A 13,531-nucleotide genomic window follows, 5' to 3' on the forward strand; every position below is an offset into this window, starting at 1 on the left:
AATTAGTATCATTGTCATACACCTGGAGGTAAGTCCACCACTTCTAACCATTGTAATCCATTGTAATCTATTTGCTTTAGTGTGTCTTATTCTGTTGGCACCTCTGTTTACTGACATTTCTGTATTATATTGTCCACCCTTGGTTGAGGGATGTTACCCCTAGCTCTCTGATCCTACAGACAGTGGCTTCTTAAACCCGAGTGGGGTCAGGTTTGTTCTCCCCACCTGTTGATACAGTGGTTGCTTTTGTGGTAACCAACCTCTGTGAGAACCCCCTTTTCTCACATTCTTTTATCCATACAATAATACATATGTAGTATACTATTTTGCGCTCTCTGTTCTCTCTCACCATTTCTCAAGGAAACAAATAGTTGCCATATAAGCTATCCTCTAAATACATTTATTTTTTTACTTGGATAAGCCATTCCTCATGGGATGGACCTACTAAGTGGGGTGATCCAAAGTACTGGAATTAAAGGAAACCTGAGATTTTAAATAGAGGTGTATTTATACTTACCTGAGGCATCCTCCAGCCCCATGAGGTGTGTGGGCTCCCTTGCAATCCTCTCCAGCTGTTCCGTTCTCTCGTTATCCCCACCGGTAATCTGGCCAGTTGTGCTCTTCTGCGCATACGTGGCTAGGCCACATGCACGCCACCCGAGAGGGCTCTGCGCCTGCGCAGTACATTTCGTCTCTTATTTTCAGTGCTTAATATTAAGTCAAGTTCCAACACCCATTTCCGGACATATGAGGGAAGAGGGGTCATTTGAGGGTTTCAGATTGTGTCACAGAGATTTGATAGAAGCGCCCTAGTGGCTGCTGCTCTGGCGCTTTGAGTCCGCCAGGAGAAAAGCGCGATATGAATGTTATTTGTCTTGTCTTTGTCTAGAAATGGATGGGAGACGTTTCTGCCTATAATAAGTTTCTACTTTGGCTGTTGCCAAGTGACGCATCTGTACAGCATTAGGGCCCCATAATGTCCTCTGCAGGATCAAATTCCATCCTGGCGGGAGATTGAGCTCAGTTTTAGTGTGTGTACACACCTTTACTTGTCGAGCAGCTATATCCTGGGTTCAACATTCCTTCCGAAGAGTCTGCTCTATTTAAACTGAGATAACAGGGGGTTGTTCATCTATTACAGAGACATTCTAATTTATTCTTAAGAGTGTAGAAGCTGCTTTCTCAGCTCGGGGGACAACTTTGGAGATAGCTTTAGGTCCCTTTCACACATACCACACATTAGTGTGTTGCGGTACTCCCCCCCCCCCCCCCCCACAGCTCGTCATGAGTCTTATGTAAGTCTGTGGGGCCTTACACACTTACTGTAATGGGATGTGGTGCAAAGGAAATGGCCCAGCCAATGCCAGGCCTGCAGCACATTGCCGCATGGTCTGTGTGGTATCGCACTGACCACAGGGCAATGGTACTAGTCAATGGCAACATGAACAGTCTGAACAGAGATTCCCGATTGCGGTGTACAGCGCATGCATTGATCGTATAAAATTCAGTGACATGTAATTCCTGTTCAACAGTGAGCACATCAATGAGCGTTGGTGGTGTGTGAAAGTAGCCTTAGGGTTCCAAGAGAAAACTGTGTCCTCACCTACATGCTTTCTCAATGTTATCTTAAAGAGAAACTCCAACCTAGAATTGAACTTTATCCCAATCAGTAGCTGATACCCCCTATTACATGAGAAATATAATGATTTTCACAAACAGACCATCAGGGGGCCCTGTATGACTGATTTTGTGCTGAAACCCCTCCCACAAGAAGCTCTGAGTACCGCGGTACTCTGGGCAAACTGCCACAATGTAACAATGTTCACAGACAGGAATTAGCTGTTTACAGCTGTCTCTAACAGCCAAAACAGCTAGCAGCAGCTACATAACCTGCCCACAGTAAACATGTCACCATGTAATAAATGTCAGAATGTAAATCGGGGAGACTACAGATTTTACAATGAGCAAACACTGACTAAATCATTTATACATAATTATGGTAAAAAATGAAGCACTTTTTTTACTACATTATTTTCACTGGAGTTCCTCTTTAAATGAATAATGACCTCTAGATTTAATGTGGGGTACACACCATACAACTTTCTGGCTGATTTACCTACCAGATGGATTATTTCCAACTTGTCCGATCTGAATTTCGATCGATTTTCTGGATGTTTTTCTGATTGATTATCATAGAAATGAACGGAAATTGATTGGAAAAACGATTGGAGAAACGAACAGGAAATCGATTGAAATTCGGATCGGACATGTTGGAAATAATCGATATGGCAGGTAAATCTGCCAGAAAATTGTATGGTGTGTACCTAGTATTAGACAGCTTTGTCTCATGTGCATTCTGATCAGCAGTCCCGATCACCCGCCTGTTGTCACTGCTTCAGCTGGGCTGACACACCACCTATGTAGTCATTTACTGCAGAAAACTCACATGATACATAAAAGGTAGCGTTTGAACATTCTGCGTACCCAGCTCTCAGATGAGTGATATATATATAGAACTATGCCTGGAGTTAGGCTTTTAACAGAACATACTATATCATTTTTAGACTCTTAGTTCTCCAGAATTATATTTGGCACAGAGGACTGAAGACATCAATATGCATGAGTTTCAAATATTAATGCGGATCAAAGTGAGCTTGTGCTTTTGTGTGGCTCGGCAGTACAATGCTGCGTGGGGATGATAAGGCAGCTTCAGTCAGGTGTAGAGCAGCACTGTGATGCCTGTTTTCAGTGCAGCTGGTTACGGCTGGGGATCTGCAGCCTCTAGCATGAGCACCTAGGTTTTTGTTTGGCTGGTGCACAGCTGTCAGATCTTTGCCGGAGTGTGGCTTATTTGATCAGCTGAAGATGCCTTTCATTTGTTACTGATGATGGACAGCTAACATAATCATTGCAGTGCTTCATTTTCATATGGGATCATTAGCGTTAGAATAGCATGACATTATTCCCAAAGATTTGTTCAAATATGTGTCTCAGTGTGGACTAATGTACTACAAGGCCGTCTGACTACTCTAGAATGGTTAGCTTTCATTATTGTACCTGCAAAATGCATGAACAAACAGAGCTCGTGTCTTCCTCTAGAGAAGTTCATTAGGGCACATCTGTTATATTAAATACACCAATGCTATGTGACATGTGACTTTTTAAAATTAAATCACAAACATAAAGTTATTTTAAAAATGAAAGAAAAAAATCTACTGTGTAAGTGCATAAGGGAAAAAAAGATGAGCAGGGCCTCTTCTTCAGCGCATGCACACTATGTGCAACACAGGTGGTCATAGCATGTAGAAACACACAGCGTGGTAGCACAGCACTGACAATTTGTACCATGCATTATAGCCACAGTGCGCCCCCCCCCAAAAAAAAAGCCCTTGGACTCAGTATAGACAGGTAGCCAGGTATAGCTGCCCCCAGTATAGGATCTCATGTGTAGGTGCCCTCAATATAGGTAGCAGAGCATAGGTGCCCCCAGTATAGGAAGTCAGTTGTAGGTCTCCCTCCATAGGTAGCCAGGTGTAGGTGCCTCTAATATAGGAAGTCAGGTGTTGGTGCCCTCAGTATAGGTAGCCAGATATAGGTGCCCCCAGTATAGTCAGGTATAGGTGCCCTCAGTATAGGTAGCCAGCTATAGGTACCCCCTTGAAAGCCAGCTCCCTGAGCGAACGCTCTGGTCGCTCAGGTCAAAGGCCGGCTATGTTTATGAATTAACTAGAGGAATATAATGCAAAAAATAATACAGTGTAATACACATCTAAAATTCTAAGTGCAATTGTTCAGTGATATACAAGTGTACATTCATGCAAATCAAAATTACAAATTTGTAATTGTAGAATATGTATCCTATATGTCTGATGCACTGGTGTTATGATAACATGTTCAAGTTTGAAAAAATATTACTTGCATTGTTCACATTTAAAATTCTCATAGAGGTTTCCTTCAAAATGAAACTTATAGGAAAAATGTCATAAAAAGTCATAGAAAAGGAAAATGTGGCAGAGAATTCGTTTTATCTGATATGCCATATTGAAATATTAATGAGCTGTTGCTTATATAACGATATCATAAGAAGCAGTATTGTATGTACTATAATCAGAGTTTTAACAAATACCTGTAAATATATACTGTAACATATAAGGAACCATGTATTTATGGAAGCTTATGATCTCAATAAATAAATGTAAGACTTTATTACAACCTGATCATATTTGACTTACAGAGTATATATCTGTGGCTGGATAGTGTTCTGGTTAAAGGTTATGCCTCTGATACAGGAGACAAGGGCTCAAATCTTGGCTCTTCCTGCTCAGTAAGCCAGCACGAATTCAGTAAGGAGACCTAGGGCAAAACTCTTTAACACTGCTACTGCGCATCCTAGTGGCTGTAGCTCTGGTGCTGTGAGTCTGCCAGGAGAAAAGCTTGATATAAATGTTCTTTGTCTTGTCATATATCAGATTTATAATTTTTTTATCTGTTTGAATGCTGTTTATATTACTGCATACTTGTGATACAATTTGTGATGTCTATTATTTTCTAGAGAATGCTTTATATTCCTTCCATTAGTTTGTTAGCTTTGTACATCTGTGGAAGTTAGTCTGAACCTGTAAAATGCATCATGAGTATTTGTCGGTACCAAGCAGTTTTAGTTGAAAGCCCTTTCGGTAAAAACTGTGCCGCCACAGGTGCCTATAATAAAAGCTACATTTTTTGGCATGATAGGGAAATTTGGGTACACAGTGGTGCCTGCTAGCGGGCGCCCCAGGATGCCAAATTTTACCTTATTTTGTGCAAATCTTAGCTTTTAGAATAGCCGCCGTATCCAGCTATGAAGGTACATTTTGGTGCCCAAAGGTCCCCGATTAGCGGTAAGAAAGGGCAATTTCTGCAGACAGGCGTGCGGGAAAAAAATTGGCTTGCGGATAACTTTTATTTTTCCGCAAGCCTGTCTGCAGAAATTGCCCCCTCTTGCCGCTAATCGGGCACCTTCAGGCACAGAGATTTTACTTTTAGTTAGCTTAGTTAGCTTTAGGAGGGAGGGGGAGGGTTTACTTTAGAGTTAAGCACCACCAATGGGGATTTTAGGATTAGGCACAACCGGGGGGGGGGGGGGGGTCTTGGGTTTAGGCACCACCAGGAGTGGTCTTAGGGTTAGACACCACCTGGGAAGGGTTCTGTGTGGGAGTAGGGTTAGGCACCACCAGACGGGGTCTTAGGGTTAGATATCCCTAGTAGAGGGTCTTAGGGTTAGGCACCGTTAGAGGGTCTTAGAGTTAGGCACCACCAGGGGAGATCTTAAGGTTAGAGACCACCAGGGAAGTGTTCTGTGTAAGAGTAGGGTTAGATTTAGCCATAGTAAAATATTGGTAAAAATTACTGCTATTTTGCTATAAAAATGCAGTAGTAGAATATCACTAAGTTTAGCAATATTTTACTAGCGGCAATCCCCTTCACCCATTTTTTCCAGGCGCCTTTTTTCTTACCTCTATAACTACCAGGATTATGGGGAACAGAATTAGATGTTTGCAAATGTTAGCTTTCCAGTCCCTTATATTTTAACGATCGCTGCTGGCTGCACTTCTGGAGGAGGGGGGTGCGCGGAAGGGGGGGCCCCTAGGTGAGGGAGGGGGGGAGGCTTCCCCGCTGATCTGTGCCCGCTGCCCCCCCTTCCAAGCTGGGGGGGACTTGCATTTTGTGGGGGTATCTGCCACCAACCTGATTGCATTGTGTGGGGGTATCTGCAGCCATCCTGATTGCATTTTGTGGGGGTATCTGCAGCCAACCTGATTTCATTTTGTGGGGGTATCTGCAGCCAACCTGATTGCATTTTGTGCGGGTATCTGCAGCCAACCTGTTTGCATTTTGTGGGTGGGGGTATCTGCAGCCAACCTGTTTGCATTTTGTGGGGGTATCTGCAGCCAACCTGTTTGCATTTTGTGGGGGTATCTGCAGCCAACCTGATTGCATTTTGTGGGGGTATCTGCCACCAACCTGATTGCATTGTGTGGGGGTATCTGCAGCCAACCTGATTGCATTTTGTGGGGGTATTTGCCACCAACCTGATTGCATTTTGTGGGGGTATCTGCAGCCAACCTGATTGCATTGTGTGGGGGTATCTGCAGCCAACCTGATTGCATTTTGTGGGGGTATCTGGCACCAACCTGATTGCATTGTGTGGGGGTATCTGCAGCCAACCTGACTGCATTTTGTGGGGGTATCTGCAGCCAACCTGATTGCATTGTGTGGGGGTATCTGCAGCCAACCTGATTGCATTTTGTGGGGGTATCTGCAGCCAACCTGATTGCATTGTGTGGGGGTATCTGCAGCCAACCTGATTGCATTGTGTGGGGGTATCTGCAGCCAACCTGATTGCATTTTGTGGGGGTATCTGCCGTCAACCTGATTGCATTTTGTGGGGGTATCTGCAGCCAACCTGATTGCATTTTGTGGGGGTATCTGCTGCCAACCTGATTGCATTTTGTGGGTGTATCTGTCGTCAACCTGATTGCATTTTGTGGGGGTATCTGCAGCCAACCTGATTGCATTGTGTGGGGGTATCTGCAGCCAACCTGATTGCATTGTGTGGGGGTATCTGCAGCCAACCTGATTGCATTGTGTGGGGGTATCTGCAGCCAACCTGTTTGCATTTTGTGGGAGTATCTGCAGCCAACCTGTTTGCATTTTGTGGGGGTATCTGCAGCCAACCTGTTTGCATTTTGTGGGGGTATCTGCAGCCAACCTGATTGCATTTTGTGGGGTTATCTGCCACCAACCTGATTGCATTTTGTGGGGGCATCTGCCGTCAACCTGATTGAATTTTGTGGGGCATCTGTCGGCAACCTGATTGCATTTTGTGGGGGTATCTGCTGCCATTTGACTACTTTATGAATTATCATGAGGCATGTAACTACTTGAATATTTTATCTAAAATGTATCTGGTCAGACCTAATCTCTGTGAATAACACCGCTACTTATACTTATTTTGTGTTTTGTATTTTTGTTTTTTTAAGTCTGCCCATGACTCATCATGACCACGCCGATGTTCCAGTGCGTGGTGACACCCATTTAGTTTAGACATATCCCTATTTGAGACTGTCCTCAGAATTGCTCAAAATCTATTCTCTACTATAAAGTCATGCAAAATTTCTAGAGTACATGTGTATGTGAGCCCAAAATGGGGGGGGGGGGGAGGAGAGGGGGGCAGGCCCCAGGCTGAAACTTCCTTGGTGGGCCATTGGTGTCCCAGTCCGACCCTGATCCTACCGATGATGATACGACCCACCTGGGGTCTTAAGTTACTTCATTTCATTGACTCCCTAGTCCTCACCTGAACAGCCAGGTCTCTCTAGTTATTGAAGCCTGCTCCAGGTAGAAGGCTGGAGTCCTCTGGAGCATAAATAGAGCTATTAATCACAGATTGTTTTTAGTTTTAATTTGTCATGTTTAAAGAGGAACTTCAGCCTAAACAAACATACTTTCATTAAGTTACATTAGTTATGTTAATTAAAATAGATAGGTAATATAATCTCTTACCCACCCTGTTTTAAAAGAACAGGCAAATATTTTATTTCATGAGGGCAGCCATCTTTTTGGTTGAAAGAAGGTGACGAGGAGCATGAGACACAGTTCCAACTGTCCTGTGTACTGAGCACCTCTCCCAGTTGCTAGGCAACGTGAATAACAGCATAGGAAATCCCATCATGCTCTGCACAGCATAAGGGAAAAAAAGCCCGGGCTTTTTTTCTTTGATGGGTGGAGCTTAGCTAAAAATGCAGCTAAAAATGATGCTTTGGTAAGAAAAACAAAGTTCTGATGCTGTGAAACTGTTAAAGAAACACCAGGCCTTTTCAGTGCTGCTGAGAAGATTTTTAGTCCGGAGGTTTACTTTAATTGTTATTATCTGTTGGATTCTCAACTGCCTATTTAAACATAGCTACATTTCTTTGATTACACTGTTTTTCATTAAGTATACAAGCAAGAAAAAGTATATTTTAGATCAGCTTATATCCCCAGTATAACAGTGTGGTAAAACAGTAGCAAAGCAAAAGTTTTTGATAGACACTTGTAAAAAAAGTCACAGAAATTTACATGTTCAATATAAAACATGGCTAATTTGTATGTATGTTATTTAAAACCCAAAATATTTTTGAATTACATTTTTGTTCTATCTATCTATCTATCTATCTATCTATCTATCTATCTATTTATCTATCTATCTTAAACTATATTTGCAACTATAAAAATGAATGATAGCACTGTCCCTGTAAAAAGAGCGCTGTAAAGTACTGAAGCCAAAAGATCAGAACACAACAGCAACAATTTTGAAATGAATAAATGCCTCAGAATTTACAGATTTTATTTAAAAAGGATCATACTTTATTAAATATAATTGACATATTTCATGAAAATGACAATTCTTCATGTTGTGTGAGAAAAGGTCTGATTCCTTTATTTTGCATCATTGTTTGTAGACCTCCAACCACTAGACATGTTGTCCGAAATAATCTCTCCGAACAAAACCTTGGCTGGGTTAAAGATGGTTCAGTCGCAGGGAGTGCGAGGTTTTCATCTCTCAGGATCGCCTCATGTGCTGAGTTTTCCCTCATCCCGTCTATTTCACAACTGCAATCTCTTCCCAGAGGAGTTTTCCATAGTTCTTACTGTGAAGATCCCCAGTCTTCCACCCAAGGTGAGCATCTAATTCCAAATCTGAGGGCTGCTGCCAGTGAGTTAGTAGAGAATGCAGAGTCCCCCCGAAAAATTAACTTTCAATGAAATCATAAGCAATGGCCAAGACAAGTCCCTTTACTTGTGATCTATCTATCTATCATAGTCTTAAAGGATACCCAAACTGAAATGTGACATAATGAGATAGACATGTGTATGTACAGTGCCTTGCACCCAGATAACTATGCCGTGTTCCTTTTTTTCTTTCTCTGCCTGAAAGAGTTAAATATCAGGTATGTTAGTGGCTGACTCAGTCCTGACTCAGACAGGAAGTGACTACAGTGTGACCCTCACTGATAAGAAATTCCCCTTTTTTACCTCTTTCTTGCTCTCAGAAGCCATTTTCTGCTAGGAAAGTGTTTTATAGTTGGAATTTCTTATCAGTGAGGGTCACACTGTAGTCACTTCCTGTCTGAGTCAGGACTGAGTCAGCCACTTGCATACCTTATATTTAACTCTTTCAGGCAGAAAAATAAAAAAAGGAACACAGCATAGTTATCTGTGTGCTAGGCACTGTACATACACATGTCTATCTCATTATGTCACATTTCAGTTGGGGTATCCTTTAACCAGGCTTTTACCGGGGATTTATTTAGGGACTATGCTGCCCCTAGTATGCTAGGAGACATCCACCATCGCTGGGGAATAAGAGAACCTCAACAGTGACCTCTCCATGGAAACAAAACATTTTAAACCTGTAAAGAAACAGCATGACAATGTCCACTATCACAGATATTAGATATCTACTGGCCAGCACGGTCTGCAAAGAACTGGTGGATAAAATGGTTCAGTGGAAGCACAGGGAACTAGAATGAGGTACAACAGGAAAAAAATCAAACAAAATTGTAACAGGAAGGAAACAGTGTATCAAGTTTAAACTTGAACACCAAGAATTTCTGTCCAACTCCAACTTGAGCATCAGGAGATCTCCAGGTCAGAGAGCCTATAACTTTAGCAGACATGTATGTTGACATCACAAGGCATAAGAGGCCCAATCCAATTCACATTTTCTCCAAGTTTCCTCCTAGGTGATATTTTTACATCTAAACTAATAAAATGCTTTTTAAGCCACCAGCAAGCAAGAAAATACTTAGGATAATTGTGACTGTACTTTTCTACCTAATTTTTGGTGCTTTTTCAATTGCAGAGTGCTGAAGAGTTTATTTTAAACGGAAGAGTACAAATGATCTCCTTGGAGAAACTTAGTAGAAAAAGTGAATTGGACTAGGTAGATATTTGATAGCTTTATTAGGCTCACCAAATCATTACAGCTAACATGATTAACACAAAGCAGGGGCCCTTAAGGCCCTTAAAGTGTCAAAGTGCAGAATTACTTCCATGGCTGACAGTAAGGCTGTGTATGGTATGTTATTACCTCAGCAGCACCAAACACCATCACAAATGGACTCTACTATGCTCCAAGAAGTTTCCACAGGAATACTCTTTCCCCTTTCCTACCCATGCGATCACTGTGGGACCTTAGTATTGGTGCAGAGGCTAGGAAATTATGTCACTACTGGATTGGGAACAGGCCTAGCTGGGGTAGTAGGCATGGTAATGTTAGGGCTGGTAGTCATATGGGTAGGCATATATGGGCTATCAAAGTCTAGCAAAGCAGGTGCACCTAATACGAGGCTCACTAGAGGCTGTTTTGTCAGTCTGCCAGGGCTGTTGAGATAATGTGCTTATACTATACAGCACTCATTTTTTAATGTAAAGGGCAGCACGGTGGTGTAGTGGTTAGCGCTCTTGCCTTGAATCGCTGGGTCCCCGGTTCAAATCCCAGTCAGGTCAACATCTTCAAGAAGTTTGTATGTTCTCCCCATTTCTGCGTGGGTTTCCTCCTGGCACTCCAGTTTCCTCCCACATCCCAAAAACATACAGATAAGTTAATTGTCTTCCCCCTAAAATTGACCCTAGACTACAATACATACACTACACGATACATACATAGACATAGGACTCTGGTAGGGATCAGATTGTGAGCTCCTTTGAGGGACAGTTAGTGACTAGACTATATACTATGTACAGCGCTGCGGAAGATGTCGGCACTATATAAATACTAAATAATAATAATAATAATGTAACAAAATAAATGCCTTATACCAAAAGAAGGCTATACTTAAAGAGAGTCTAAAGCCTTATAAAAATCATCTTTTAATAAGACATTTATCATTAGCAATATCAGCAGTGCTAAAACTCCACATTCTCGCAGCAGAATGCTGTCATTAAACCCCCCAAATACTGGGGGAAAATTCCACGACTTTCGTGGATTTTGCTGCCCAGGGAGGCAGAGCTTAGCGCTGTAGCTCTGCCTCCATTAGTGTCAATCCCCGCTGATCGCCGCCCCTCTCCCTGCCCCTCTCAGTGAAAGAAGACTGAGAGGGGTGGGGAGAGGCGGCGATCAGCGGGGATTGACTCCAGTAGAGGCAAAGCTACAGCACAAAGCTCTGCCTCTTTCAGGAAGCGCTCCCCGCATTTTGCCCCAGGGATTTGGGGGGTTTAAAGACAGCGTTCTGCCGCGGGAATGCTGCGTTTTAGCACTGCTGATATTGCTAAAGCTAAATGTGTAATGAAAAGATGATTTTTATAAGGCTTTAGACTCTCCTTAACTCAAAAGTCTTAAAGGAAGGTAGAACAGACAAGTGAAACTGAACTATATATCTGAAACTCACAAAACAAATACAAAGAGAAACTTTGCCAGAATATATTTTCCAACAATTTGCATCCCAACAATTATGTTTACTTCACTGTTAGTGTGTTAGACATCTTTTAACAGCACACACACAATCCTGAACCTATCCTCCCATGCATAGAATGTTACATTACATATCACGTTTTAACCTTTCAGCATAAAAAGACTGGCCTAAAGCCTTAAACATCCGCCACCTGTACATGTATCTTCCAAACCCCAATCCTAAATCCTCCTAAATCTGTAACCTCTGGTAACATGGCTTACCTCAATCTGTGGAAGTCAGGAAGCTGCATTCCTCTGGAGATCAGAAGATTTTAGAGATGGAATTGACCTGAAGTAGTTGGGCTAAATCACAGCAAGGAATTTATCTGGGATTAATTGCTCAGTGTTTTACTGTCAGAGTGCAGCATTTCCATTGTAGAAAATCAGACCCTTTTCTAAAATTCTAATCAAAAGTAGCTAAACTATACAATATACACATAACTCGTGTAAATCAATCATAAACCTAATTATACTAATTTGACCATTTATAAAATGTTTGAGTTTAGATGCTGTACAATTACTCCTTGCATGTTGATGTACGAGTATTAATAGGCCACATTGATGTTGCTGATAATAACCTACTGTTGTGCTGATTAGATTCATACAGACATCGTTTCATATTGGGAAATAATCATTGATGACCAGAGGTGTTTCCTGAATAATCTCTGTATGTTTCTAAGCCATAAACTGTGGTTGTATTTTTACAGAAGAATGAATACCTGTTTACGATGATCACAGAAGGAAGCAGACATGTGCTTCTTGGGCTGAGGTACTCTGAAAATAAGCTACATTTCCTGTTCTGGAATGCAGAACGTCCTCACGAATGGCAGACCAAAGTGACATTTCGTGGCATCTCTTTAGCTGATGATCGATGGCACACACTGGTTATAGCTGTGTCTGGGGTTTCCATCACCCTTACCATTGACTGTAACATGCCAACAGAACTGTAAGTTAAGTTATTCTATCTTTTATAAGCCCCTGACTGTCCTTATGTATGTCTTGGGGACCGGTTGCTGGAGGAGAAGAGGTATAACTAGGCTACATGCCCCCCCCCAAAAAAAAAATATTTGTGGGACGCCATGCTACAATACACCTGACCCCCTCCCCCCGGGCAGCCTGCTTGTGATCCCCAGACCGTATATTACCCAGAAGTTACATATTAGTGATGACCATAGTATCATGACAGTGGTGTAGCTAGCTCCATTACTCATCTAGCTAAACTTATGCCTGCTCAGGTTTGTAATTTGTTGACTGCCTCAGTCTATGCCCACCATTAACTATATAGAAGGAAAAAACAGGTGTAAAAAAACTGGTGTAAAAACTTTTCTATGATCAGCTTCCAGAATCAAAAGTTGCTTCAGTTCTCATTGGTGCAAGAGACGATTTTAATATGATCTATTAGTGCAGCATCCTATTAACATTGGGGGGAGTAGAAGTCAGGGGTGACAGTGGATGTCTTGCCTAGAACATCAAAATTGCAGCCTAGATGCAGTGGGCATGGACACCAAGAAACACACTGCTGAGAGCTAGGGGCATCCCAGCAATCCAGAATAAATTAAAAGTTACATTTATCATACAGTGTATGCTAATAGCAAAATTAAGTGGTGGCTTTATACCTTGGCCAGAGCTCATACAGTCAGTGTTATAATAATTGTGCTCAACAAATTAAGACACACAGGGTTTGAATCTTGGCTCTTCTTATTCAGTAAGCCGGCACCTATTCAGTAAGGAGACTTTGGGCAAGATTCCCTAACATTGCTACTGACTACTGAGCGTGCCCTAGCGGCTACAGCTCAAACGCTTTGAGTCCACCAGGAGAAAAGTGGAATACTGTATACATTTTATTTGTCTTGTCTATTACTGAAGAAGGGTTGCTGCACACAGTTGTTTGAGTGAAAATAATTAAAACAGATTGAAACTGTAGCTGCTTTTTACACACTCAATGAAAATTAACTTCAAATAAATTAGCTGAGCCTTTTTCTCTCTTAATGCCTTCAGCCACTTCTTGTCAGTGGGTGCCTAAATTAGAATAGAAGCTGTCTGAGTGCCAGGCAA

At 42.0% G+C, this 13,531-nt stretch overlaps 1 protein-coding gene across 1 annotated transcript in view; it reads left to right on the forward strand.

Moving 5' to 3' along the window:
• Positions 1–13,531, forward strand: part of TSPEAR (thrombospondin type laminin G domain and EAR repeats) — a 225,684-nt gene that overhangs the window by 96,006 nt on the left and 116,147 nt on the right. Inside the window, exons 2-3 of the mRNA XM_068245224.1 lie at positions 8,484–8,701; positions 12,184–12,422. Of these exons, the coding sequence (XP_068101325.1) occupies positions 8,484–8,701; positions 12,184–12,422 (457 nt within the window). The remainder of the gene's footprint in view (positions 1–8,483; positions 8,702–12,183; positions 12,423–13,531) is intronic.

This window comes from Hyperolius riggenbachi, chromosome 7, assembly GCF_040937935.1.
Source record: "Hyperolius riggenbachi isolate aHypRig1 chromosome 7, aHypRig1.pri, whole genome shotgun sequence".
NCBI lineage: Eukaryota > Metazoa > Chordata > Amphibia > Anura > Hyperoliidae > Hyperolius > Hyperolius riggenbachi.